The sequence below is a fragment of the Schistocerca gregaria genome, chromosome 8 (assembly GCF_023897955.1).
Source record: "Schistocerca gregaria isolate iqSchGreg1 chromosome 8, iqSchGreg1.2, whole genome shotgun sequence".
Lineage (NCBI taxonomy): Eukaryota > Metazoa > Arthropoda > Insecta > Orthoptera > Acrididae > Schistocerca > Schistocerca gregaria.
Window position 1 is genome coordinate 184,764,431 of NC_064927.1, and position 24,430 is coordinate 184,788,860.

Below are 24,430 nucleotides of genomic sequence, written 5' to 3' on the forward strand. Positions count from 1 at the left end.
AGTAAAAGTCTTGGTCACACCATAATCTATTAAAGCTAGTTACCGATTTTAGCTTTGCATTCATCATGAGATCTAATGGTTCCAGCAGCGAAACATAGGCGCCCTGTCAGCATATCGCTGCTGTAATCAACATATCTCACAATGGTTGCAAAGCTTAAAATCTTTTCCTTTCCCTCTTCTTCTTCATCTTTTTCTTCAGCCTATATCAGTCGTCTGCTGGATATAGGTCTCTTCCATTTCTTTCCATTGTCTTAAATTTTGAGCCACTTGGTACCATCGTGTTATAGCCAACAGCTTTACGTCAACTTCACGTCACCTTGTTGTCCCATGGTCACCAGTGGACATGTCTAGGGGTCTACCTGCTGTGAGCTAGTCGAGCTGCGTGTCCGACCGACTGCAACTCTCTCTATGACATTTCTTGCCTTTGTTCTCCTTCTAATGTCCTCTGATCGAAACGTTTCCCTGAGGCTGACTTCTAGCATCCGTCGCTCCATGGCCCCCTGCACACATTAGCCTCTAACTTTCAGTTTATTTGGACATGGTTGTTGCTCAGGATAAATGTTAGCTTCTGGTTTGCTGCCTGCTTCAGACCCATTTTGCGAGAAATTTCTGCATTCTGATTATGTTCACCTACTTCAGTTTTGTGGCTAGGGTAGACGTTTACATCAAACAGTTCATGCAGAATTCTTTCCGGCTGTAAGCAGTTGGGCTTAGTATTTTTGTTATACTGATGTTCATTTCCAAGCCACTCTCTGCAGACGTAAACGTTAGTTTTGGAATCATACTCTTTAGTTTCTTCACTTATGACCATCTCATCGGCAAAGTTCAGATGGTTCAGATATGAGACCTTGATTTTTATTCCTCGTTATTCCCGTCTAGTAATGAATCTTTCAATGCAAGAGTTAACATCTTTAGAGAGATGGTCTCACCTTGGCGATCGCCTTTGGCAATTGGGATCTTGCTGGTGATAAGCTCTACATCTATTCTGTCATTGTTGCCTGTCCATAGATGTATTCCACGAACTTCATATGACATGTATTTAGCCTCGCATTTTCAAGGGCCTTCATGATCAACCAAATCTCCACGGAGTCGAAAGCTTTTCGATAATGTATGAAGGCCAGATGAATCCTTATGTTATACTCAGTCGTTTTCTCGAAAACGGTGAATTTTTTGAAAGATTTCATGATGCATTCAGTTGTCATTCTCATGTACGAGTTACAATTCAAATATTTTGTGGGTGAATTTTTTTAGTAGTAAATTATGCCACGTATGTCGCTACTCATATGACTCCATGTTACGCTCATAAAAATGTACAATCGAACATGAAATAAAGAGAATGGCAGCTGAAGGCATCATGAAATCTTTCAACAAATTCATTGCAGCTGCAGACCCTATCGCATTGAAAATTAAAGGAGAATAGTCTGGAAGTCATCCATAGTAGAAAAATCTTTCCGAAATCTCACATGTTCAGCAGGTTGATATAAATCCAGTCCTATCTGTTGCAATACTCTTCAGGAGTTTGCAAACATGTGATAACAAGCTAATTGGAAGATAATTCTACGAGTATTCCTATTGGAAAAGTAGTATCACTTCAGCATTTCTTCATTCTTCTCGTATTCTTCCAGAGTTGATGCATTTGTTGATCAGTATCTTCACAGCTTCTAGCAGGTTACTTCCACCTAGTTTCAGCATTTATTTCGTTGTCATATTCTCCCAAGGGGAATCTTTATTTTTTTGTTTAAGTGTGTTTTCCAGGTGAAACGGGTAGTCAATTTTAATGAAGTAACATGTCTTGGCCAAGACACTGATGTTTATAGTCCAATGTGTTGCAGAGGCCACAGGTATCCGCCACAATTTGAAACTCCTTCAGTTTTAGAATTTCGCACTGCTTCTCGGTTCGTTCCGAAGCTAGAGAGGAAATTAGAACGCTTTTTAGCGTTCAGTCGCGCTCATTTAGACGCCTTACCTGCAAGGGCAGTGACCGAGCTGGTGTGAGGTTGCGCAGTGACCGCAAGAGAGAATTCAGACTGTTCGGGCGTGTTGGGAACAGGGGGATACACACAGAAGTAGTAAATACCTTTATCAATCATTGGAAAAACCAGACAATCTCAGTTAAAATGTCTCTGTATATTCCGCAGTTCTATGAACTCCGCATGTACAAATGCTTTGCCACTGGAAGCTACAGAAATGCCACTCGTAACTAGAATACTCATTTTAGTAGATAAATTCTTCCTTAAAATAACAAACCACCAATGGCACACATTTCTTGAGAATGTCGAAAAGCTGGATAGGTATATACGTCACAGGCATCATATCCTTATGAGTCAAAATATAGCTATGCATACGCGTTTCGTATCGCTATAAGCCTATAATACATGGTAATCGACTCCCGCCCTAGGCAGAGAAATAGGATCTACCAATACCTATTTATTACGATAATCCCCAGCTTAATAATGTTTTCGGACCGCATAAACAGAATTGTAGGCCATACAGAACTACAATTACGAAATATCATTCACGAAAGATATCAAGATTTCTACGCAATTTATACTGACGGAGAAAAAGCAAAATGCAGTAATAAGGTACACTGTGCTATTTTTTGCCAAAACAGCGGACTCGACGAACAATTTCGTTCCTCAAAACAAATGTCTGTCTTCTCCTTAGAAGTACATTCCATCACACACGCAGTCATGTATGCAAGAACAGTCTTGCCTAAGAAGCTTCTAATCATATCAGAGAGCAGTACTATACCTCAGTCTTTTCAGTCGTTAGTATAATGCAGCCATTTCATCAACTTGTTCAGGATATTAAACAAGACACGGAAAAAAACCGCAGTTAGCCAACAACAGGTAACTATTTATGTCGGTACACAATAAGCATCTTGACAGGATAGAAGACGAGGCAATGATTTCGAACTGTCGTGAATTTAAGTTACCAGTCTCATTACAACTCGAGCTTTTGAAGAGTGGGAAAGGAGGAGGAATCAATGTAGAATTACAAAACGCAAATTCTAAGCTCCAGAACAGGCAGATAACCACCAAAGTCATGGTTTACTTCATTTAAAGGACCCAAAAGATAAATTATAATCTTAATCATGATGGATTCAACGACCAGCGGCATATATAACCGCCCCGTACATGCCACAGTCTTGGGTGGGGGAGGGGGGCGGATGTATTAAAGGAAGCGTCGTATGTTGGGTGGGTGATTATTTAAAAATGTCTTCTTGAATCAGTTCAGCCATGGAAACGCATTAAGGAGGAGCAAACAGAAGTGTGTCACCAGACATTTCGTAACATTTGTTGTTTCACGTTAACGAGAAGGCAACAGCGTGCGTCCGTCAGCACTGCATACAGGTTCTACCTGAGCTATTTTTCTACACAAGCAGTGGCCGGTACGTCAGATAGCGATCTCGTTCAAATGGCTTTGAGCCCTATGGGACTTAACTTCTGGGGTCATCAGTCCCCTAGAACTTAGAACTACTTAAACCTAACTAACCTAAGGACATCACACACATCCATGCCCGAGGCAGGATTCGAACCTGCGACCGTAGCGGTCTCGCAGTTCCAGACTGTAGCGCCTAGAACCGCTCGGCCACTCCGGCTGGCTAGCGATCTGGAATCTGTTGTCTTCTTCATTGCGTATTTCCTTTAACTAGCGTTGACAACAATATGTTCTCCTACTAACAATCACTTAAAACTTTTTGAGTGTTTGTGATGGACGCAGCGATACAGTACAGTTAAATTGCTAATAGAAAGTGGCGCAGATGTTACAACTGGTACTGGGTGGTTGTAATTAAACTTTCGCAGCTTGGGCCAGCGCGAACGAAAAACTGTTTACAGCACAGGTACCCAACATTATAGGAATGATGTTCAGAATGTGCACTGCAGGATTTGCGTTGTTGGTATCATGACTTGCCGTTAGGCGCCGGTGGTCCTGCGGCGACGTAGGGCTGAAATACAGGCATGATGTGCATTACAGTTGCAGACACTCAGCATGGGTCTGGTCAGACGAGTAGGGCTTTCAACGTAGAGCAATGTTATCACACCAACAGCAACACTGCTGCTGCTCTTCGCAAGTATCGAGATATTAAAGGAATACGGAGAAGTGTTCTTTCCGCATCTTGGTTGAAGAACATGATTCGGAAATCCGAATTAATTGGCCATTCAGGAATTGATCCTGGTTGAGTCCGACGGCCAATTGCGCCACAAATGGTTGAAGAAGTTACGTTGCTGAGCGGAACTTTTGTTCCTCGACCAAGTTAATGTGATTTTAGCAAACTGATGGAGCACCCCAGAATTAGTGTCGCTTACTGGCGATTATAATGCACAAATAGAATTAGAAAGTTGGTTGAAACCGTACGTCAGTGACAACGAAATACTAGGCCCAGATTGGAATATATATCGTAAGGATAGGTTAGTCGTCATTGGCGTTGGCGTGTTGATTGCAGTAAAGAATTCGATAAAATCTATCGAGGTTGTCACGGATTCCGAATTTGAATTTTTTAGGAAATTTGTGGTAAGGTCTTATGGGACCAAACTGCTGAGGTCATCGGCCCCTAACCTTACACACTACTTAATCTAACTTAAACTAACTTACGCTAAAGACAACACACACACCCATGCCAGAGGGAGGACTCGAACCTCCGACGGAGAGAGCTGCCCGGACCGTGCAAGACGTCCTTGACTGCGCGGCTACCCCGCGCGGCGAACGTGAATTAATCTGAGTAAAGCTAAGTATCAAAGATCGCTCAAAAATGGCAATCGGATGCTTTTATAGACGACGTGGGAATGGAGTTCTTGTGGTATAGCGCTTCAGATGAACTTGAAGAATATTGTTAGTAACTTTCCTCAACATGCCGTTGTAATACACTCCTGGAAATGGAAAAAAGAACACATTGACACCGGTGTGTCAGACCCACAATACTCGCTCCGGACTCTGTGAGAGGGCTGTACAAGCAATGATCACACGCACGGCACAGCGGACACACCAGGAACCGCGGTGTTGGCCGTCGAATGGCGCTAGCTGCGCAGCATTTGTGCACCGCCGCCGTCAGTGTCAGCCAGTTTGCCGTGGCATACGGAGCTCCATCGCAGTCTTTAACACTGGTAGCATGCCGCGACAGCGTGGACGTGAACCGTATGTGCAGTTGACGGACGTTGAGCGAGGGCGTATAGTGGGCATGCGGGAGGCCGGGTGGACGTACCGCCGAATTGCTCAACACGTGGGGCGTCAGGTCTCCACAGTACATCGATGTTGTCGCCAGTGGTCGGCTGAAGGTGCACGTGCTCGTCGACCTGGGACCGGACCGCAGCGACTCACGGATGCACGCCAAGACCGTAGGATCCTACGCAGTGCCGTAGGGGACCGCACCGCCACTTCCCAGCAAATTAGGGACACTGTTGCTCCTGGGGTATCGGCGAGGTCCATTCGCAACCGTCTCCATGAAGCTGGGCTACGGTCCCGCACACCGTTAGGCCGTCTTCCGCTAACGCCCCAACATCGTGCAACCCGCCTCCAGTGGTGTCGCGATAGGCGTGAATGGAGGGACGAATGGAGACGTGTCGTCTTCAGCGATGAGAGTCGCTTCTGCCTTGGTGCCAATGATGGTCGTATGCGTGTTTGGCGCCGTGCAGGTGAGCGCCACAATCAGGACTACATACGACCGAGGTACACAGGGCCAACACCCGGCATCATGGTGTGGGGAGCGATCTCCTACACTGGCCGTACACCTCTGGTAATCGTCGAGGGGACACTGCATAGTGCACGGTACATCCAAACCGTCATCGAACCCATCGTTCTACCATTCCTAGACCGGCAAGGGAACTTGCTGTTCCAACAGGACAATGCACGTCCGCATGTATCCCGTGCCACCCAACGTGCTCTAGAAGGTGTAAGTCAACTACCCTGGCCAGCAAGATCTCCGGATCTGTCCCCCATTGAGCATGTTTGGGACTGGATGAAGCGTCGTCTCACGCGGTCTGCACGTCCAGCACGAACGCTGGTCCAACTGAGGCGCCAGGTGGAAATGGCATGGCAAACCGTTCCACAGGACTACATCCAGCATCTCTACGTTCGTCTCCATGGGAGAATAGCAGCCTGCATTGCTGCGAAAGGTGGATATACACTGTACTAGTGCCGACATTGTGCATGCTCTGTTGCCTGTGTCTATGTGCCTGTGGTTCTGTCAGTGTGATCATGTGATGTATCTGACCCCAGGAATGTGTCAATAAAGTTTCCCCCTCCTGGGACAATGAATTCACGGTGTTCGTATTTCAGTTTCCAGGAGTATAGAAGGTTCCTTCAACTTGCCAGATAAGAGATTGGTGATGTCATGCTATCAAAACTGGTGGCAGTGACAGGGATTCTTGTGAAATTGTTCTGGATTTCTTGTCTGAAAATTCCTTCGAGCTGACAGAGAACCAACTTGTGAAGGTAACGTCTTAGAACTCCTGGCAACAAACATGAACTTATCGAAGCAGTCAACGCAGAGGAAGGTATGAATGATCATAAGGCTGCGATAGATCTATGAAAACACGTATTACAAAGAATGTTAAGAAGGGTAGGCGGATATTTTTGCTGAGCAACAGTGACAGAATACAAACTTCAGAGCATCTCAGCAGTCAGTGGGGGCCTCTGTGGATGAGCGGTTCTAGGCGCTTCAGTCCGGAACCGCGCTGCTGCTACGGTCGCACGTGCGAATCCTGCCTCGGGCATGGATGTGTGTGATGTCCTGCGGTTAGTTAGGTTTAAGTAGTTCTAAGTCTAGGGGACTGATGACCTCAGATGTTAAGTCCCATAGTGCTTAGAGCCATTTCTTCATCAGTCAGCATCAAACATTCGGTGATGAGGACGAAGATTTGGAGAAAAAATGGAAAAATTGTAAGGGATCGTCCAATATGCAGTTATGTCCCGAGTAAGGTCTTAAGAAATGGGAAGACCTACCATGGTTTAATAGTCGTGATAGGAAACTGCTACGTAAGCAAATAGAACATCATCTCAAATTCAAAAGAAGTAAAAATCTAGGTGACAGACACAAGCACAACGAAGCGAAAATGAGCGTAAGGCAAGCAATGGGTGGCCATACTGGCACCGAAATAGATAACATAGAGAAGACCAAAATACTAAATTCGGGCTTCCGAAGTTGTTTCAATGCGGAAGATCGTAACACGGTCCCTCCTTTCAATCGTCATACGAACGTCGACTGAGATAACCGATACTGAGATAACCGATCGTGAAAAATAGCCGATCGTGAAACAGAAAAACAACTACAGTAGTGGAAGAACTTCAGGAACTGACGATATATCTATAAGATTCTACAAACATTTTGCGAAAGGATTTGCTCCCCTTCCAGGAGTAATTTATTGTAGAGCGCAGGAGCAGCGAAGGATGAATCGAAAAAAGCTCGGCTCATTCACGTTTGTAGGAAGGGACGTAAGACAGAAGCAGACCTATATCGTTGGCGTCAGTCTGTTGTAGAATTTTGGAACATATTCTGCGCTCAGGAATTATGTCGTTTTTGGAGAATGAAAATTTCCTCTAGAAAAATCATCATTGATTCCGCAGAGATCGTATGAAACTCAGCTGGCACTGTTCCTCCATGAGATCCACAGAGCCGCAGTCAACGGCTCTCAGGTTGATGCCGTGTTCCTTGAATCTAGGACGGCATTTTACATCGTCCCACACAGTCGTTTAGTGGAAAAAAAACGAGCTTATGCAGTATCGGAGTAGATCTGCGACTGGATTCGAGACTTTCTTATAGACAGATCTCAACGCTTCACTCTTAACAGAACAGACTCGAAGAGTTCAAGTCTGTTGTGCATCTGCACTGAAGAGATCATTGGCCGTCTTCGCCTTAATTATACAGGGTGATGGTTCAAATGGTTCAAATGGCTCTGAGCACTATGGGACTCAACTTCTGAGGTGATTAGTCCCCTATAACTTAGAACTAGTTTAACCTAACTAACCTAAGGATATCACACACATCCATGCCCGAGGCAGGATTCGAACCTGCGACCGTAGCGGTCTCGCGGTTCAAGACTGCAGCGCCTAGAACCGCACGGCCACTTCGGCTGGCCTATGCAGGGCGAGTCGCTAACATGTAACACCCCCATTATTCCGTTGGCCATTGCACGTATCGACAAGCGGTGTTCGGCGAATCATAGCCGACTATGAGGCACATACTTTGGTACATGCGCAATAATCACAATGCTTATATTGATCGAGATAATGAGGCAAGTACATGTTTTTTAAATGGGACGCTATACTTTTTATCATCATTCGAACGCTCTGGAAAAGACGCGTATAGTGATGTAACGAATGTTGCTATTCTGATTCAAACTTCGCTTAAAAGACGCTGGGAAATATTGTACGAATCCTGCCTCGGGCATGGATGTGTGTGATGTCCTTAGGTTAGTTAGGTTTAAGTAGTTCTAAGTCTAGGGGGCTGATGGCCTCATATGTTAAGTCCCATAGTGCTCAGAGCCAAATATTGTACGATTGAAGGTCGAGGCGGTCGGAAGCGGCTGCAGACCGTAAAGACGCCTCGCGCAACCCGCAGGCCGAGTTGCCGTGCTCTATGCAGCATGCACGGCCTACGCTACGTAGGTAAATCCTCATCCGCCCTCTTTTAAGCAGAGTTTGGACCACAATAGCAACATGCGTTACATCACTATACGTGTCTTTTCCAGAGCGTTCGAATGATGGCAAAAAAGGTATAGAGACCCATTTAAAAAACATGCACTTGTCTCATTATCTCGGTCAATATAAACGTTGTGATTATTGTGCATGTACCAACTTATGTGCCCCATAGTCCGCTATTATTCTCCGAAATCCGCATGCCGATACGTGCAATCGCCCCCGGAATAAAGGAGGTGTTAGGTCTTACGCGACTCACCCTGTATACAGGGTGAGTCACCTAACGTTACCGCTGGATATATTTCGTAAACCACATTAAATACTGACGAACCGATTCCACAGACCGAACGTGAGGAGAGGGGCTAGCGTAATTGTTTAATACAAACTATACAAAAATGCACGGAAGTATGTTTAACACAAACCTACGTTTTTTAAAATGGAATCACGTTAATTTTGTTAGCACATCTGAACATATAAATAAATACATAATCAGTGCCGTTTGTTGCATTGTAAAATGTTAATTACATCCGGAGATATTGTAACCTAAAGTTGACGCTTGAAACCTCCGACGTTCAGTTGCGTGTTGTAACAAACACGGGCCACGGTCGGCGAGCAGCATCTGCAGGGACATGTTTACGATGACGAACGTGTTTACGAGTGTGGCTGTAGTGCACTGTTGTGGTTTGGTATAGCTGTCGCAGTGTCCGCATGTAGCGCTTGCTGCTATTGTTATTCTGCATTCGTCTCCGCACGCAGACCAACTGTAGTACAACGTGTTACCAGACGTCTGTGATAGTGTAGTGTTGTAGGAACTGTGACCATGGTGTATTCGAACTCTGAAAGGCGGACATGATACTCATCTATGGCGAGTGTCGACGAAATTCAGCTGAAGCCTGCAGTGTGTATGCAGAACGGTACCCGGACAGAGAGCATCCAACGTGCCGCACATTGCGTTGCAATTCTACCTGTTTACCGATGAAGCGGGTTTCACAGACCACAGGGCAGTGAATCTACGGAACATGCATTACTGGTCCGTGGACAATCCTCGCTGGCTCAGACAGGTAGAGCGACAGCGACCGTGAACTGAAAATGTACGGTGCGGAATCATTGGCGATCACCTCATTTGTCCTCATTTCATTGCAGGGGCCCAAACAGCTGCAACATACATCGCGTTTCTACAGAATGATCTGCCAACGTTGCTCGAAAATGTCCCACTGGAAACGCGTCGATGTATGTGGTATCAGCATGATGGTGCACCTGCACATTTCGCAATTAACACTAGGCTGTCCCTTGACAGGATGTTAAAAAAAAAAAAAAAAAAAAAAAGGTTCAAATGGCTCTGAGCACTATGGGACTCAACTGCTGTGGTCATCAGTCCCCTAGAACTTAGAACTACTTAAACCTAACTAACCTAAGGACAACACACACAACCATGCCCGAGGCAGGATTCGAACCTGCGACCGTAGCAGTCGCACGGTTCCGGACTGCGCGCCTAGAACCGGAGGAGACCACCGCGGCCGGCACAGGATATTCGACGGGCGTTTCATAGGACATGGAGGACGCATAAATTAGCCAGCTCGTTCTCCTGATCTTACACCTCTGGACTTCTTTCTGTGGGGTACGTTAAAGAAGAATGTGTACCGTGATGTGCCTACAACCCCAGAGGATATGAAACAACGTATTGTGGCAGCCTGCGGCGACATTACACCAGATGTACTGCGGCGTGTACGACATTCATTACGCCAGAGATTGCAATTGTGTGCAGCAAATGATGGCCACCACATTGAATATCTATTGGCCTGACATGTCGGGACACACTCTATTCCACTCCGTAATTGAAAACGGAAACCACTTGTGTATGTGTACCTCACCTCTCATGGTAATGTACATGTGCGTCAGTGAAAAACACCAATAAAAAGGTGTTAGCATGTGGACGTAATGTGCTGTTCCAGTCTCTTCTGTACCTAAGGTCCATCACCGTTCCCTTTGGACCCCTATGTAATTCGGTGCTCTCCGATACACAAGATCGAACAGCGGAGGAGTGGTACTCAAGCGTCAACTTTAGGTTACAATATCTCCGGATGTAATTAACATTTTACAATGCAACAAACGGCACTGATTACGTATTTGTCTATATGTTCAGATGTGCTAACAAATCTAACGGGGTTCCATTTTTTTTAAAAAAAAGTATATTTGTGTTAAAAAACATACTTCCATGCATTTTTTTATGGTTTGTATTAAGCAATTACATTAGCCCCTCTCCTCACGTTCGGTCTGTGGAATCGATTAGCCAGTATTTGATGTGGCTCACGAAATATATCCAGCGGTAATGTTAGGTGACTTACCATGTGTATGTGGTGTCTGTTGTTGCAGATGCACATCAGACTCGAACTCCTGAGGGATTCAGCGAAACGCAGCGAGTAATGAGGATAATGGGCTCCAGGCACAACATCAGTACTGTGTGGACAAGCTGAGGCTTCGCGCCTGACGGGAGGGGAGATATGGTAGTCTGTGCAGTTGCGAGGACCACAGTGTCCAGATGCTTAGTGGTCAGAGTATCTGCCTAGTAAGCAGGAGAACCGGGATCGAATCCCACTCCGGCGCAAGTTTTCAATTTTCCCCATTGATTTACATCAATGCACACTCGCAGCCAATATATGCAGTTCATCTGTGTCTTTACTTTGAAGACTGCTTAATCGAAGAACATCATGGGGTCTCCGGTGAATGGGAAGGGCAGTACTATAATCATAACGACGCGAGGAGCTCAAATACGACTTCTGAAACATCTGAAGATGGAATGTCAGGTATCTTGAAATGTCATCATGGAAAGAGAAACGCCTATAAAAGCAACTGTTCGCAGTTAATTCATTATAAATTATCTCCAATTTCAACAGCTGCGGTTTTCTAATGCGTCCCGGGTGTACCGAAATGTGAGCGACTCGCTTCTTGTCCAACGAACTTCATTCCGGTCAGGAGTGAAACCAATCGCGGACCGGATCGGATCTGTGGCATGGCGGTTGCCCACTCGTGCTGTATGCCCTAGAATCTCACAGTGTTCGGCCAGCGGAGGCTGTCCTTCGTCCACGAGGTCCTCACTGATGGACCTGGACGGCACGTGTGGACTGCCCCAGGACACCGCTGGTTCCTGTTTAAAAACTCGGCACCATTTTCCACAGCTATTCTGAGCGGTCGTTCCTACAAAAGCTGCGTCTGTCTCACCAGCGAGTTCTGTTGGAACTCCTGAGATCAGTTTGTTTATAATACAATGAAGGCTTTCACGAACGTATGTTTCAGCTGCCAAGAATTCTTCCGGGTTGTATGGACGAGGTCCATGGAACTCTTCTACCCCTGACGTTTCGTCCACAGGTACGATGGACATCTTCGGAGGTGCTCCTGGTTGTGCTGACTCAGTCGGAAAGACTCAGAACAACCAGGAGCACCTCCGAAGATGTCCAACGTAGCTGTGGACGAAACGTCAGGGATAGACGAGTTCCATGGATCAGTTTGTTTGCCATTACCTGAATGGTTCCAACTACCAACTGTTTCCCAGGACTGTAGTAGCCATACGTTGCTGGCGTCTTTCTTCAAATTGAAGGGCTTGTCTAAGGCTCGCCGCTATCTTGGTTCAAAATGTGTCGCCTCATAATTAACTTAGCAGCAAATAGATCCTGTACAGATGGAATAACATTATGCAATTCTACATCTACATCTACATCTACATGACTACTCTGCAATTCACATTTAAGTGCTTGGCAGAGGGTTCATCGAACCACAATCATACTATCTCTCTACTATTCCACTCCCGAACAGCGAGCGGGAAAAACGAACACCTAAACCTTTCTGTTCGAGCTCTGATTTCTCTTATTTTATTTTGATGATCATTCCTACTTATGTAGGTTGGGCTCAACAAAATATTTTCGCATTCGGAAGAGAAAGTTGGTGACTGAAATTTCGTAAAAAGGTCTCGCCGCGACGAAAAACGTCTATGCTGTAATGACTTCCATCCCAACTCGTGTATCATATCTGCCACACTCTCTCCCCTATAACGCGATAATACAAAACGAGCTGCCCTTCTTTGCACCCTCTCGATGTCCTCCGTCAATCCCACCTGGTAAGGATCCCACACCGCGCAGCAATATTCTAACAGAGGACGAACGAGTGTAGTGTAAGCTGTCTCTTTAGTGGACTTGTTGCATCTTCTAAGTGTCCTGCCAATGAAACGCAACCTTTGGCTCACCTTCCCGACAATATTATCTATGTGGTCCTTCCAACTGAAGTTGTTTGTAATTTTAACACCCAGGTACTTAGTTGAATTGACAGCCTTGAGAATTGTACTATTTATCGAGTAATCGAATTCCAACGGATTTCTTTTGGAACTCATGTGGATCATCTCACACTTTTCGTTATTTAGCGTCAACTGCCACCTGACACACCATACAGCAATCTTTTCTAAATCGCTTTGCAGCTGATACTGGTCTTCGGATGACCTTACTAGACGGTAAATTACAGCATCATCTGCGAACAACCTAAGAGAACTGCTCAGATTGTCACCCAGGTCATTTATATAGATCAGGAACAGTAGAGGTCCCAGGACGCTTCCCTGGGGAACACCTGATATCACTTCAGTTTTACTCGATGATTTGCCGTCTATTACTACGAACTGCGACCTTCCTGACAGGAAATCACGAATCCAGTCGCACAACTGAGACGATACCCCATAGCTCCGCAGCTTGATTAGAAGTCGCTTGTGAGGAACGGTGTCAAAAGCTTTCCGGAAATCTAGAAATACAGAATCAACTTGAGATCCCCTGTCGATAGCGGCCATTACTTCGTGCGAATAAAGAGCTAGCTGCGTTGCACAAGAGCGATGTTTTCTGAAGCCATGCTGATTACGTGTCAATAGATCGTTCCCTTCGAGGTGATTCATAATGTTTGAATACAGTATATGCTCCAAAACCCTACTGCAAACCGACGTCAATGATATAGGTCTGTAGTTAAATGGATTACTCCTACTACCCTTCTTGAACACTGGTGCGACCTGCGCAATTTTCCAATCTGTAGGTACAGATCTATCGGTGAGCGAGCGGTTGTATATGAGTGCTAAGTAGGGAGCTATAGTATCAGCGTAATCTGAAAGGAACCTAATCGGTATACAATCTGGACCTGAAGACTTGCCCGTATCAAGCGATTTGAGTTGCTTCGCAACCCCTAAGGTATCTACTTCTAAGAAACTCATGCTAGCAGATGTTCGTGTTTCAAATTCTGGAATATTCCATTCGTCTTCCCTGGTGAAGGAATTTCGGAAAACTGCGTTCAATAACTCCGCTTTAGCGGCGCAGTCGTCGATAACAGTACCATCGGCACTGCGCAGCGAAGGTATTGACTGCGTCTTGCCGCTTGTGTACTTTACATACGACCAGAATTTCTTCGGATTTTCTACCAAATTTCGAGACAATGTTTCGTTGTGGAACCTATTAAAGGCATCTCGCATCGAAGTACGTGCCAAATTTCGCGCGTCTGTAAATTTTAGCCCATCTTCAGGATTTCGCGTTCTTCTGAACTTCGCATGCTTTTTCCGTTGCCTCTGCAACAGCGTTCGGACCTTTTTTGTATACCACGGGGGATCCGTTCCATCTCTTACCAATTTATGAGGTATGAATATCTCAATTGCTGTTGCTACTATATCTTTGAATTTGAGCCACATCTCGTCTACATTCGCATAGTCAGTTCGGAAGGAATGGAAATTGTCTTTTAGGAAGGCTTCTAGTGGTACTTTATCCGCTTTTTTAAATAAAATTATTTTGCGTTTGTTTCTGATGGATTTGGAAGAAATGGTATTGAGCCTAGCTACAATGACCTTGTGATCACTAATCCCTGTATCAGTCATGATGCTCTCTATCAGCTCTGGATTGTTTGTGGCCAAGAGGTCAAGTGTGTTTTCGCAACCATTTACAATTCGCGTGGGTTCGTGGACTAACTGCTCGAAATAATTTTCGGAGAATGCATTTAGGACAATCTCGGAAGACGTTTTGTGCCTACCACCGGTTTTGAACAAGTATTTTTGCCAACATACCGAGGGTAGGTTGAAGTCCCCACCAACTATAACCGTATGAGTGGGGTATTTATTTGTTACGAGACTCAAACTTTCTCTGAACTGTTCCGCAACTGTATCATCGGAGTCTCACTCTTGTCTCGGTGACAGACAAAAACGGGAGACACAGTTGCTTTATCTTAATTTACAGCTTAAATCGCTAACGAAGCATGTTTAATAGCACAGAGACAATAAATACGCAAGGAAAAATTGAAATAAACACAGACGAATACCATATCCATAATGGCTCTGGCCTTAATGAGCGTATCAGTGGTGAAGTTTGTTGATGGTGATTGCCTGAACGATGCGGTTGCTCTTGGAACGCTAGCAGCCGCTTTGACACCCGACGATACGAAAGTACTCGTGCTGGTGCTGAGTGTGGGGTGTGGTCCATCTTCGCAGCACCTCATGTTTCGTACAGCAGATTCTTTCAGCGATTTCAGTTTAGTAGATACATAAGTGAAAAGCCTTCTCCGCCAGTTCGTATAGTTACGGTTATTATTTCCGCTTCGGCCGGCGTGGAAGCAAATTCTTCGAGTTATTACACATTAATAATAACCTCGAATGTCACAACCCCTAGTTTAGAAATATGTCGCCTGGCATGCAGGCAGTTATCCAGTTTATACTTCTCGCAGTGTAGCTGATACCAATTATGCAAAATACGTTGGGTGATACTACCTTCGTTTCTGGTAAAATATTTGCTTTCTTACTGGATCCGTCAACTTACCACATATTCTCGTATCTTTGTTATGCACACTATTGTTAGTCTTGAGAAAATCTGTTTGTCTGAAATCTGAGTACATTCTCCAAAGACACAGTTGTCAGAATTGATACAGCAGGTACTTTAACTAAAGAGACAGAGTACACATAGAGAAGCGATGGCACGTTACTTAGCGCTCCTTGCGGTGCCGTGGTGTACTGTTGTGCGCCATATTTTCAGAAGTCATTCTGCGGTTGTTTTGAAAGCGAAATACCACATGTGCGAACTTGAAAGATGAGATATTCCTGAATTTCTTTTCGGAATCATTCGTAAAGATTGCGCAGTTTGTAACTGCGCGTGGAAAAGCAATAAAACTAAAAACATTTTTTTTCAAGTGATCATTGTTTAAAATTATTAGCTGTTGATGGTTTTATACATTTGCATTACGCACCAGCTCAGAAAGAACCTTCACATGTGTAACTTAACGTAAATATGAGAAGTTATTACTTTACCCAAAGTTTCGTAATTTCCTTACACATTATCGTCTATCACACTCTTTCGTTCCCACTCCAGTAAAAATGTTGGATTGTTGTTCAACTTGCTTTACTCCTGTGGTCGTGTTGTCTCTCTGTGGTATTCTGTCTCTTTGACTAGAACTATGATTCATGTATTTAGTACCATAAAAGAAGGAAACTAAAACTATTAACGCCTTCTTGTCAAAAAAAATTCAAGACGATTATGCGGTGGAACTGCTAATGAAACGTAAGTAGTCTACTTACTCAGAAATGCTCATACAGCGACGAAGGTTGTCTCATAACTCCATCTGCAACAAAGATAATAATAGAGTGTAAATAGCACGAAGTATTCCGCGTGGACAGACAATAGCAGTTACAACTGACTGTTGACTAACACACAGTTAAATGTAAAACTTTACTTATTTCTAGATTGGCTTAGATTCAAACGTTCAATGCTTCCCTGTCCAGTAAAAAAAAATTCTAGAATTTTTTAAAAAATATGTAGCCTCTCCACAAACAAATATTACTGATTCTTTTTCCAAATTTGCGATCGATGTCCTGACTGTATCAGAAGTTGTGTTGAAAATAAGTCTCCTTTGCCATATTTTATAGTTGTAGCATAGAGAGAGGTACGTGCGCACAGTGATACAAGATACACGGAACTCGTATTGGCGAGTATTAGAGATAGTATAGTTCGTCTCTGATTTGTACGCACTATTTTGCTGTGAGGTAATGTCAGATACTTGTAAATATTTTCTATATTCACATTATTAATGGTTTCTAATATTATAAACGTGGCCATCGCTGTATTCGAAGCTTCCAGAACCCAGAGCCATCTTACATTTGCAGTTAAAATGGAGAATAGCGGGCAACGTCGAAACACTTTTGAGATTTCACGACAAGCAGGGTTTGTTGCTGTAACTACTACTAAACTGATACGTGTGACTGGATTAGATGCAAGTTGGGTTTGCGAAGATCATATCCTTTTTTTTTTTCTTCTTTTTTAAGAGTTCCGCCTTGTGTTACTCACTGTGTACGCCCGTGTGCTGTATCCTGTTTTCAGACGCTTAAGTACTATTTTTCAACACTATTTCAGGTGCTTCCGGTATCTACACTGCCTTTGTGGAATGGTTAGTCGCTAAACGATCAGGACGGAAAGATAGTAGTCGGTTTGTACGTTCTAAACGTCAAGTAGCATTTATTGTTGATACTTCTATTTGGAAACAAAAGCAGAAGAGAATCAGGACTAGGATTAACGTCCCGTCAATGAAGAGGTCATTAGAGAATGAGCTCTAGCCGGCATGAAATGATGAGAGAGAAGACCAGGAAACATAAATCTTGATGGCCGAGTGAGCATCTGCACTCTGTTCATCTTGAATATTAACAGTGTAGTAAGGAAAAAGACGGTAAACTACAGAGAAGGTGGATGTGGGATTCCGGTCAGATCGAGCGTTAACCGAGCTAACCAACGAATGTGACGATTTTAGTCAGTACCCAATGCAATACGCATTCTCTAACATTTCATTTTTCCTTCCCTTCGTCTGTGTTAGCATGAATAACAATGTAACTGTTTCCATTTGTACCCAAAATGCAGGACGTGTAAAGGAACTGGTTTAATTCTACCATATCAAGATAAAATACTGTGATTCTGTAATACTCCACTAATCTGATATCTTCTATAGATGTCCCTGTCCCTGTGCAGATTTAGTATGCAATTCGCAAGTTCGTTGTTCTTGACGTGAGATTATAAAATAAGTCGTAAGATGACCGAGGCTCATAATTCTGCTAAATGATCTTTCATGTTCGTAATGTAGTATACCAGATGCTTTTATTTATTTACTCGTCACACGAGTCACTTACCAGGTGAGGCATGAAAGTGCAGCCAATACATGTTACAAACGTACGCGTACATGCTCACTCGATTTACAATTCGTTCAAATGGCTCTGAACACTATGGGATCTAAAATGTTAGGTCATCAGTCCCATAGAACATAAAGTGTACCCGTGGTCTAGGGGTAGCGTTTTTGATTCATAATCAAAATGTCTTCGGTTCCGGGTTCGATCCCGGCCACTGCCTAAATTTTGATAAATAATCAGCACTGGCGGCCGAAGACTTCCGGCTTAAGAAGTCAGCCCCATTCTGCCAACGGCCTTGTCAAAGAGGGCGGAGGAGCGGATAGAGGTTGAGGGCACTCTCTTGTCCTAGGAGTGGGAAATTGCCCCTAAAGGTGGAAGAATCAGCAATGATCGGCAACATGAGGATGCAGAAGGCAATGGAAACCACTGCATTAAAGACACGTAAAGTGTATCCACAGGACATGTGGCCTGTAGTTGAAGAAGTGTCATGATGATCTCTCCATTGGCAAAAGATTCCGGAATAGTCCCCCATTCGGGTCTCCGGGAGGGGACTGCCAAGGGGGAGGTTACCATGAGAAAAAGGTTGAATAATCAACGAGAGGATAATGCTCTACGAGTCGGGGCGTGGAATGTCAGAAGCTTGAACGTGGTAGGAAAACTAGAAAATCTGAAAAGGGAAATGCAAAGCCTCAATCTAGATATAGTAGGGGTCAGTGAAGTGAAGTGGAAGGAAGACAATGATTTCTGGTCAAATGAGTATCGGGTAATATCAACAGCAGCAGAAAATGGTATAACAGGTGTAGGTAGCCAACACAGTTATGAATGGGAAGGTAGGGCAGAGGGTCTGTTACTGTGAACAGTTCAGTGACCGGGTTGTTCTAATCAGAATCGACAGCAGACCAACACCGACAACGATAGTTCAGGTATACATGCCGACGTCGCAAGCTGAACAGATAGAGAAAGTGTATGAGGATATTGAAAGGGTAATGCAGTATGTAAAGGGGGACGAAAATCTAATAGTCATGGGTGACTGGAATGCAGTTGTGGGGGGAAGGAGTAGAAGAAAAGGTTACAGGAGAATATGGGCCTGGGACAAGGAATGAAAGAGAAGAAAGACTAATTGAGTTCTGTAACAAGTTTCAGCTAGTAATAGCGAATACCCTGTTCAAGAATCACAAGAGGAGGAGGTATACTTGGAAAATGCCGGGAGATACGGGAAGATTTCAATTAGATTACATCATGGTCAGACAGAGATTCCGAAATCAGATACTGGAATGTAAGGCGTACCCAGGAGCAGATATAGACTCAGATCACAATATAGTGGTGATGAAGAATAGGCTGAAGTTCAAGACATTAGTCAGGAAGAATCAATACGCTAAGAAGTGGGATACGGAAGTTCTAAGGAATACCGAGATACGTTTGAAGTTCTCTAACGCTATAGATACAGCAATAAGGAATAACGCAGTAGGCAACACAGTTGAAGAGAAATGGACGTCTCTAAAATGGGCCATCACAGAAGTCTGGAAGGAAAACATAGGTACAAAGAAGGTAGCTGCGAAGAAACCATGGGTAACAGAAGAAATACTTCAGTTGATTGATGAAAGGAGGAAGTACAAACATGTTCCGGGAAAATCAGGAATACAGAAATACAAGTCACTGAGGAATGAAATAAATAGGAAGTGCAGGGAAGCTAAGACGAAACGGCTGCAGGAAAAATGTGAAGACATCGAAAAAGATATGATTGTCGGAAGGACAGACTCAGCCTACAGGAAAGTCAGAACTACCTTTGGTGACATTAAAAGCAACGGTGGTAACATTAAGAGTGCAACGGGAATTCCACTGTTAAATGCAGAGGAGAGAGCAGATAGGTGGAAAGAATACAGTGAACGCCTCTATGAAGGTGAAGATTTGTCTGATGTGATAGAAGAAGAAACAGGAGTCGATTTAGAAGAGATAGGGGATCCAGTATTAGAATCGGAATTTAACAGAGCTTTGGAGGACTTACGGTCAAATAAGGCAGAAGGGATAGACAACATTCCATCAGAATTTCTAAAATAATTAGGGGAAGTGGCAACAAAACGACTATTCACGTTGGTGTGTAGAATATATGAGTGTGGCGACATACCATCTGACTTTCGGGAAAGCATCATCCACACAATTCCGAAGGCGGCAAGAGCTGACAAGTGCGAAAACTATCGCACAATCAGCCTAACAGCTCATGCATCGAAGCTGCTTACAAGAATAATATACAGAAGAATGGAAAAGAAAGTTGAGAATGCGCTAGGTGACGATCAGTTTGGCTTTAGGAAAAGTAAAGGCACGAGAGAGGCAATTCTGAGGTTACGGCTAATAATGGAAGCAAGGCTAAAGAAAAATCAAGACACGTTCATAGGATTTGTCGACCTGGAAAAAGCGTTCGACAACATAAAATGGTGCAAGCTGTTCGAGATTCTGAAAAAGTAGAGGTAAGCTCTAGGGAGAGACGGGTCATATACAATATGTACAACAACCAAGAGGGAATAATAAGAGTGGACGATCATGAACGAAGTGCTCGTATTAAGAAGGGTGTAAGACAAGGCTGTAGCCTTTCGCCCCTACTCTTCAATCTGTACATCGAGGAAGCAATGATGGAAATAAAAGAAAGGTTCACGAGTGGAATTAAAATACAAGGTGAAAGGATATCAATGATACGATTCGCTGATGACATTGCTATTCTGAGTGAAAGTGAAGAAAAATTAAATGATCTGCTGAACGGAATGAACAGTCTTATGAGTACGCAGTATGGTTTGAGAGTAAATCGGAGAAAGACGAAGGTAATGAGAAGTAGTAGAAATGAGAACAGCGAGAAACTTAACATCAGGATTGATGGTCACGAAGTCAATGAAGTTAAGGAATTCTGCTACCTAGGCAGTGAAATAACCAATGACGGACGGAGCAAGGAGGACATCAAAAGCAGACTCGCTACGGCAAAAAGGCATTTCTGGCCAAGAGAAGTCTACTAATATCAAATACCGACCTAAATTTGAGGAAGAAATTTCTGAGGATGTACGTCTGGAGTACAGCATTGTATGGTAGTGAAACATGGATTGTGGGAAAACCGGAACAGAAGAGAATCGAAGCATTTGAGATGTGGTGCTATAGACGAAAGTTGAAAATTAGGTGGACTGATAAGGTAAGGAATGAAGAGGTTCTACGCAGAATCGGAGAGGAAAGGAATATGTGGAAAACACTGATAAGGAGAAGGGACAGGATGATAGGACATCTGCCAAGACATGAGGGAATGACTTCCATGGTACTAGAGGGAGCTGTAGAGGGCAAAACTGTAGAGGAAAACAGATATTGGAATACGTCAAGCAAATAATTGAGGACGTAGGTTGCAAGTGCTACTCTGAGATGAAGAGGTTAGCACAGGAAAGGAATTCGTGGCCGGCCGCATCAAACGAGTCAGTAGACTGATGACCAAAAAAAAAACTTAAAGCAACTTAAACCTAACTAACCTCAGGACATCACACACATTCTGCCCGCGGCAGGATTCGAACCTGCAACCGTAGCAGTCCCGCGGTTCCGGACTGAAGCGCTAGAACTGCACGACTACCGCGGCCGGCAATTTACAATTCCTGCTAGACACAACCACAAGCCCATTACATTACGTGTATTAGAGAAGTTATGTTCACAAAAATAATATACATATCTGCTTTATTCTTCTCCACTTTGTACGCAGAATCGCGATTATGTCATGCGGCCTACACCGCGAACCACACTGTACACCTCTTGCCTGACTGTCTAGACAGCCTGAATCATTTCGCTTCGTCGTGCACGGAATCTGAAGATGTACGAATTGCTTCATCTGAATATCGCTATCCTAATGATGATAAAAACTGTAAACGGATATTACCCTTTTCGCATAAGTTACGAAGTGAGGACAAGCAGTGGAGGTCCCGTAGTTTGTTTGCCAAAAAGTCGTGAAAAGACGTAGAATATTTCATTAACAATGCTTGCATAGGACGAATATGAATCCTACCGAGGATATTCCAGACGTATAATTGAATTATTTTCTTTCTTGACACACAAAGACATAATATACACACACACACACACACACACACACACAGTCAACTCCACTAGGAAGTGTACATCGTTATCTGTATGAAATGAAAGACACTTTGACAAATGTATGTTTACATGAAAATACATGTTATTACAAATTGCACAGTTACTTAGTAGTTAATCCTGTTATCGATTATAGCTTAGCACATTAGCTCTCTCTCCTGCAAATGATCTACGTTTCCAACCTCTAAATATCGTATGACACACTTCGCAACGAATGACTCTGTCTTTCTAAGAATTTTAGCAGCAGCTCCATATGAAAGCTTTGGTCCCTTTGGATCATTTACAATGGACACTGCCTCGTGACGGTTCAGATACTTGGCACCCATTTTAAACTGCAAAAGGAAAAAACAAAACATTCAAATCTCACACTGTTTATCTATACACTGTGCAACACCGTATAGATTACTGATCCGAGACCACCACCAGGGATGTCACTGCGAACATTACATTTAAAATTGCGGCATACGTTTTCTTGTGGAACTGACTATATTTAAAACTATGTGTGTGTGTGTGTGTGTGTGTGTGTGTGTGTGTGTGTGTGTGTCAGGAACTGTGTGTGTGTGTGTGTGTGTGTGTGTGTGTGTGAGGAACTGTGTGTGTGTGTGTGTGTGTGTGTGTGTGTGTGTGTGAGGAATAATGATCAGTATTCAAATATATGATGGGAAAGATCATTTGATGCAAAAAAAAAACAGCAAACATGGATTCTAAATGCAAACGTTAAGAGTAATGAGCACGTCTTTGTCTTCAAAAATGCGAAACACATCCCTTCTACTGAATAAAGTTCATAGCTGTTAAGGTACGCATTTTAGAGCCCATGTTTGCTGGAATATATATATTGCCTCCCCCCTCTTTGTCCACCTACTCCTCTCTCCTTATCTATGTCCATAACCGTTCCGCCGGCCGCGGTGGTCTCGCGGTTCTAGGCGCGCAGTCCGGAACCGTGCGACTGCTACGGTCGCAGGTTCGAATTCTGCCTCGGGCATGGATGTGTGTGATGTCCTTAGGTTAGTTAGGTTTAAGTAGTTCTAAGTTCTAGGGGACTGATGACCACAACAATTGAGTCCCATAGTGCTCAGAGCTATTTGAACCATGACCGTTCCAGTGGTGTACGACGATCTTTTCACACATGAGTTTGACCGCGTCCACGTATGTCAAATATATTTGACACATATAAAACGTTTTTCACGCGTATTTGTATACATTTTTCACCTGTATCTCTAGCGAATATCGCCCTGCACTTTCACCTTCCACAGTTCAATTTTTATGACTTGGTATCTCCTTAGCTATGTTTCGTGCACTGATATCATTCTGCAGTTACATCCAGAGGTATATCGGTTCACTGTCAGCAAAATGTGTTGCGAATAGAGTTAGTAGCAATGTAGTAACAAATTATAAATATCATGCACGATGCGGCAGTTTTTCACGCATCTGAGCGCTTAAAATGTATTATCTCCTGAACTATGTGTCTTACAGTGATATAATTTTGCTGGTATGTTCATTGGTTTATGTGAATACATCTGTTAGTAATACTCTTATTAGTAAAGAAGTAATAAGTTAAAACCTCGTGCTTCCTGCTGCAGTTTTATTGCATGAATAGCAAAAATTAGTAGGCGATAAAGTTTTTTTTTCCTTTCGCTGTTTTGTACGAGTTTTTAGCTAGAAAAGCTTGTGTAAATGTTTGAAATCATATGTACAGTTTGTTTCGAGTCAGCAAGTGCTCTCATTCTCAAATAGTGGATTAATAAAATATGGATATTCACGGGTAGTGAGCTACACTGCTTGTTCACCGTCACCCCAAATAATTTGATAGATCGGTGTTTCTTACCCTCACATCGATTCTTTTCAGACAGTAAGTGATATGTGTACGACATTTGCTTGAAATCGGTCCATTGGTTTAGGAGGAGATGTGGAACATACACACAATATATACAGAGTGGGGTGTGATTTCATATGCAGCACGAGCTCTCTCATGGTTGTCCCACGCAGCCGACTGCAAATCTCGTGATTCGACCTGTTGTGCTCCCGTTCATGAACAGCATTCCAGGTGTATTTTCCAACAGAATGCCGCTCGTCCACGTACTTTACTGGAAGCACTAAGAGACACTTACTGCGATCAAGTGCTTAATGGTGTTTAGTCAATGTAGAGATTATTTATCGTCACCAACCAAATACTTTCTTGACTAACAACTGTGCATTCTGTTCGGTTCCTACTACAACACAGCTGCAGCACATGCCAGAAGATTTCGCTGACACCATCCTGAAAAGTTCTGTTTCGCTGCTTCATAATATTCCTAGTGAAGAGCCTTTCCCCATTAAGGTTTCGACACAGTATTACCTGTTTAGTATCTAAACAGGATGTTTACGTGTGAGTCTTCTTGTCTCCACAAGAGCATGCAATATAATAAATAAAGTACAAAAAAATAGAAATAAAGTAATGGAGTTGGAGGGGCTAAATACAGCTTCAATTAAGTTAATCGGTATGAGTATAAACGGATTTTAGAAAATACGCAGATTGAACAAATA

At 43.5% G+C, this 24,430-nt stretch overlaps 1 protein-coding gene across 2 annotated transcripts in view; it reads right to left on the reverse strand.

Moving 5' to 3' along the window:
• Nucleotides 1–24,430, reverse strand: part of LOC126284630 (extracellular serine/threonine protein kinase four-jointed) — a 1,153,747-nt gene that overhangs the window by 294,040 nt on the left and 835,277 nt on the right. For both annotated transcript variants that reach the window (XM_049983702.1, XM_049983701.1), the window contains exon 5: nucleotides 16,205–16,248. In XM_049983702.1, the coding sequence (XP_049839659.1) occupies nucleotides 16,205–16,218 (14 nt within the window). In that variant the 5' untranslated portion in view covers nucleotides 16,219–16,248. The remainder of the gene's footprint in view (nucleotides 1–16,204; nucleotides 16,249–24,430) is intronic.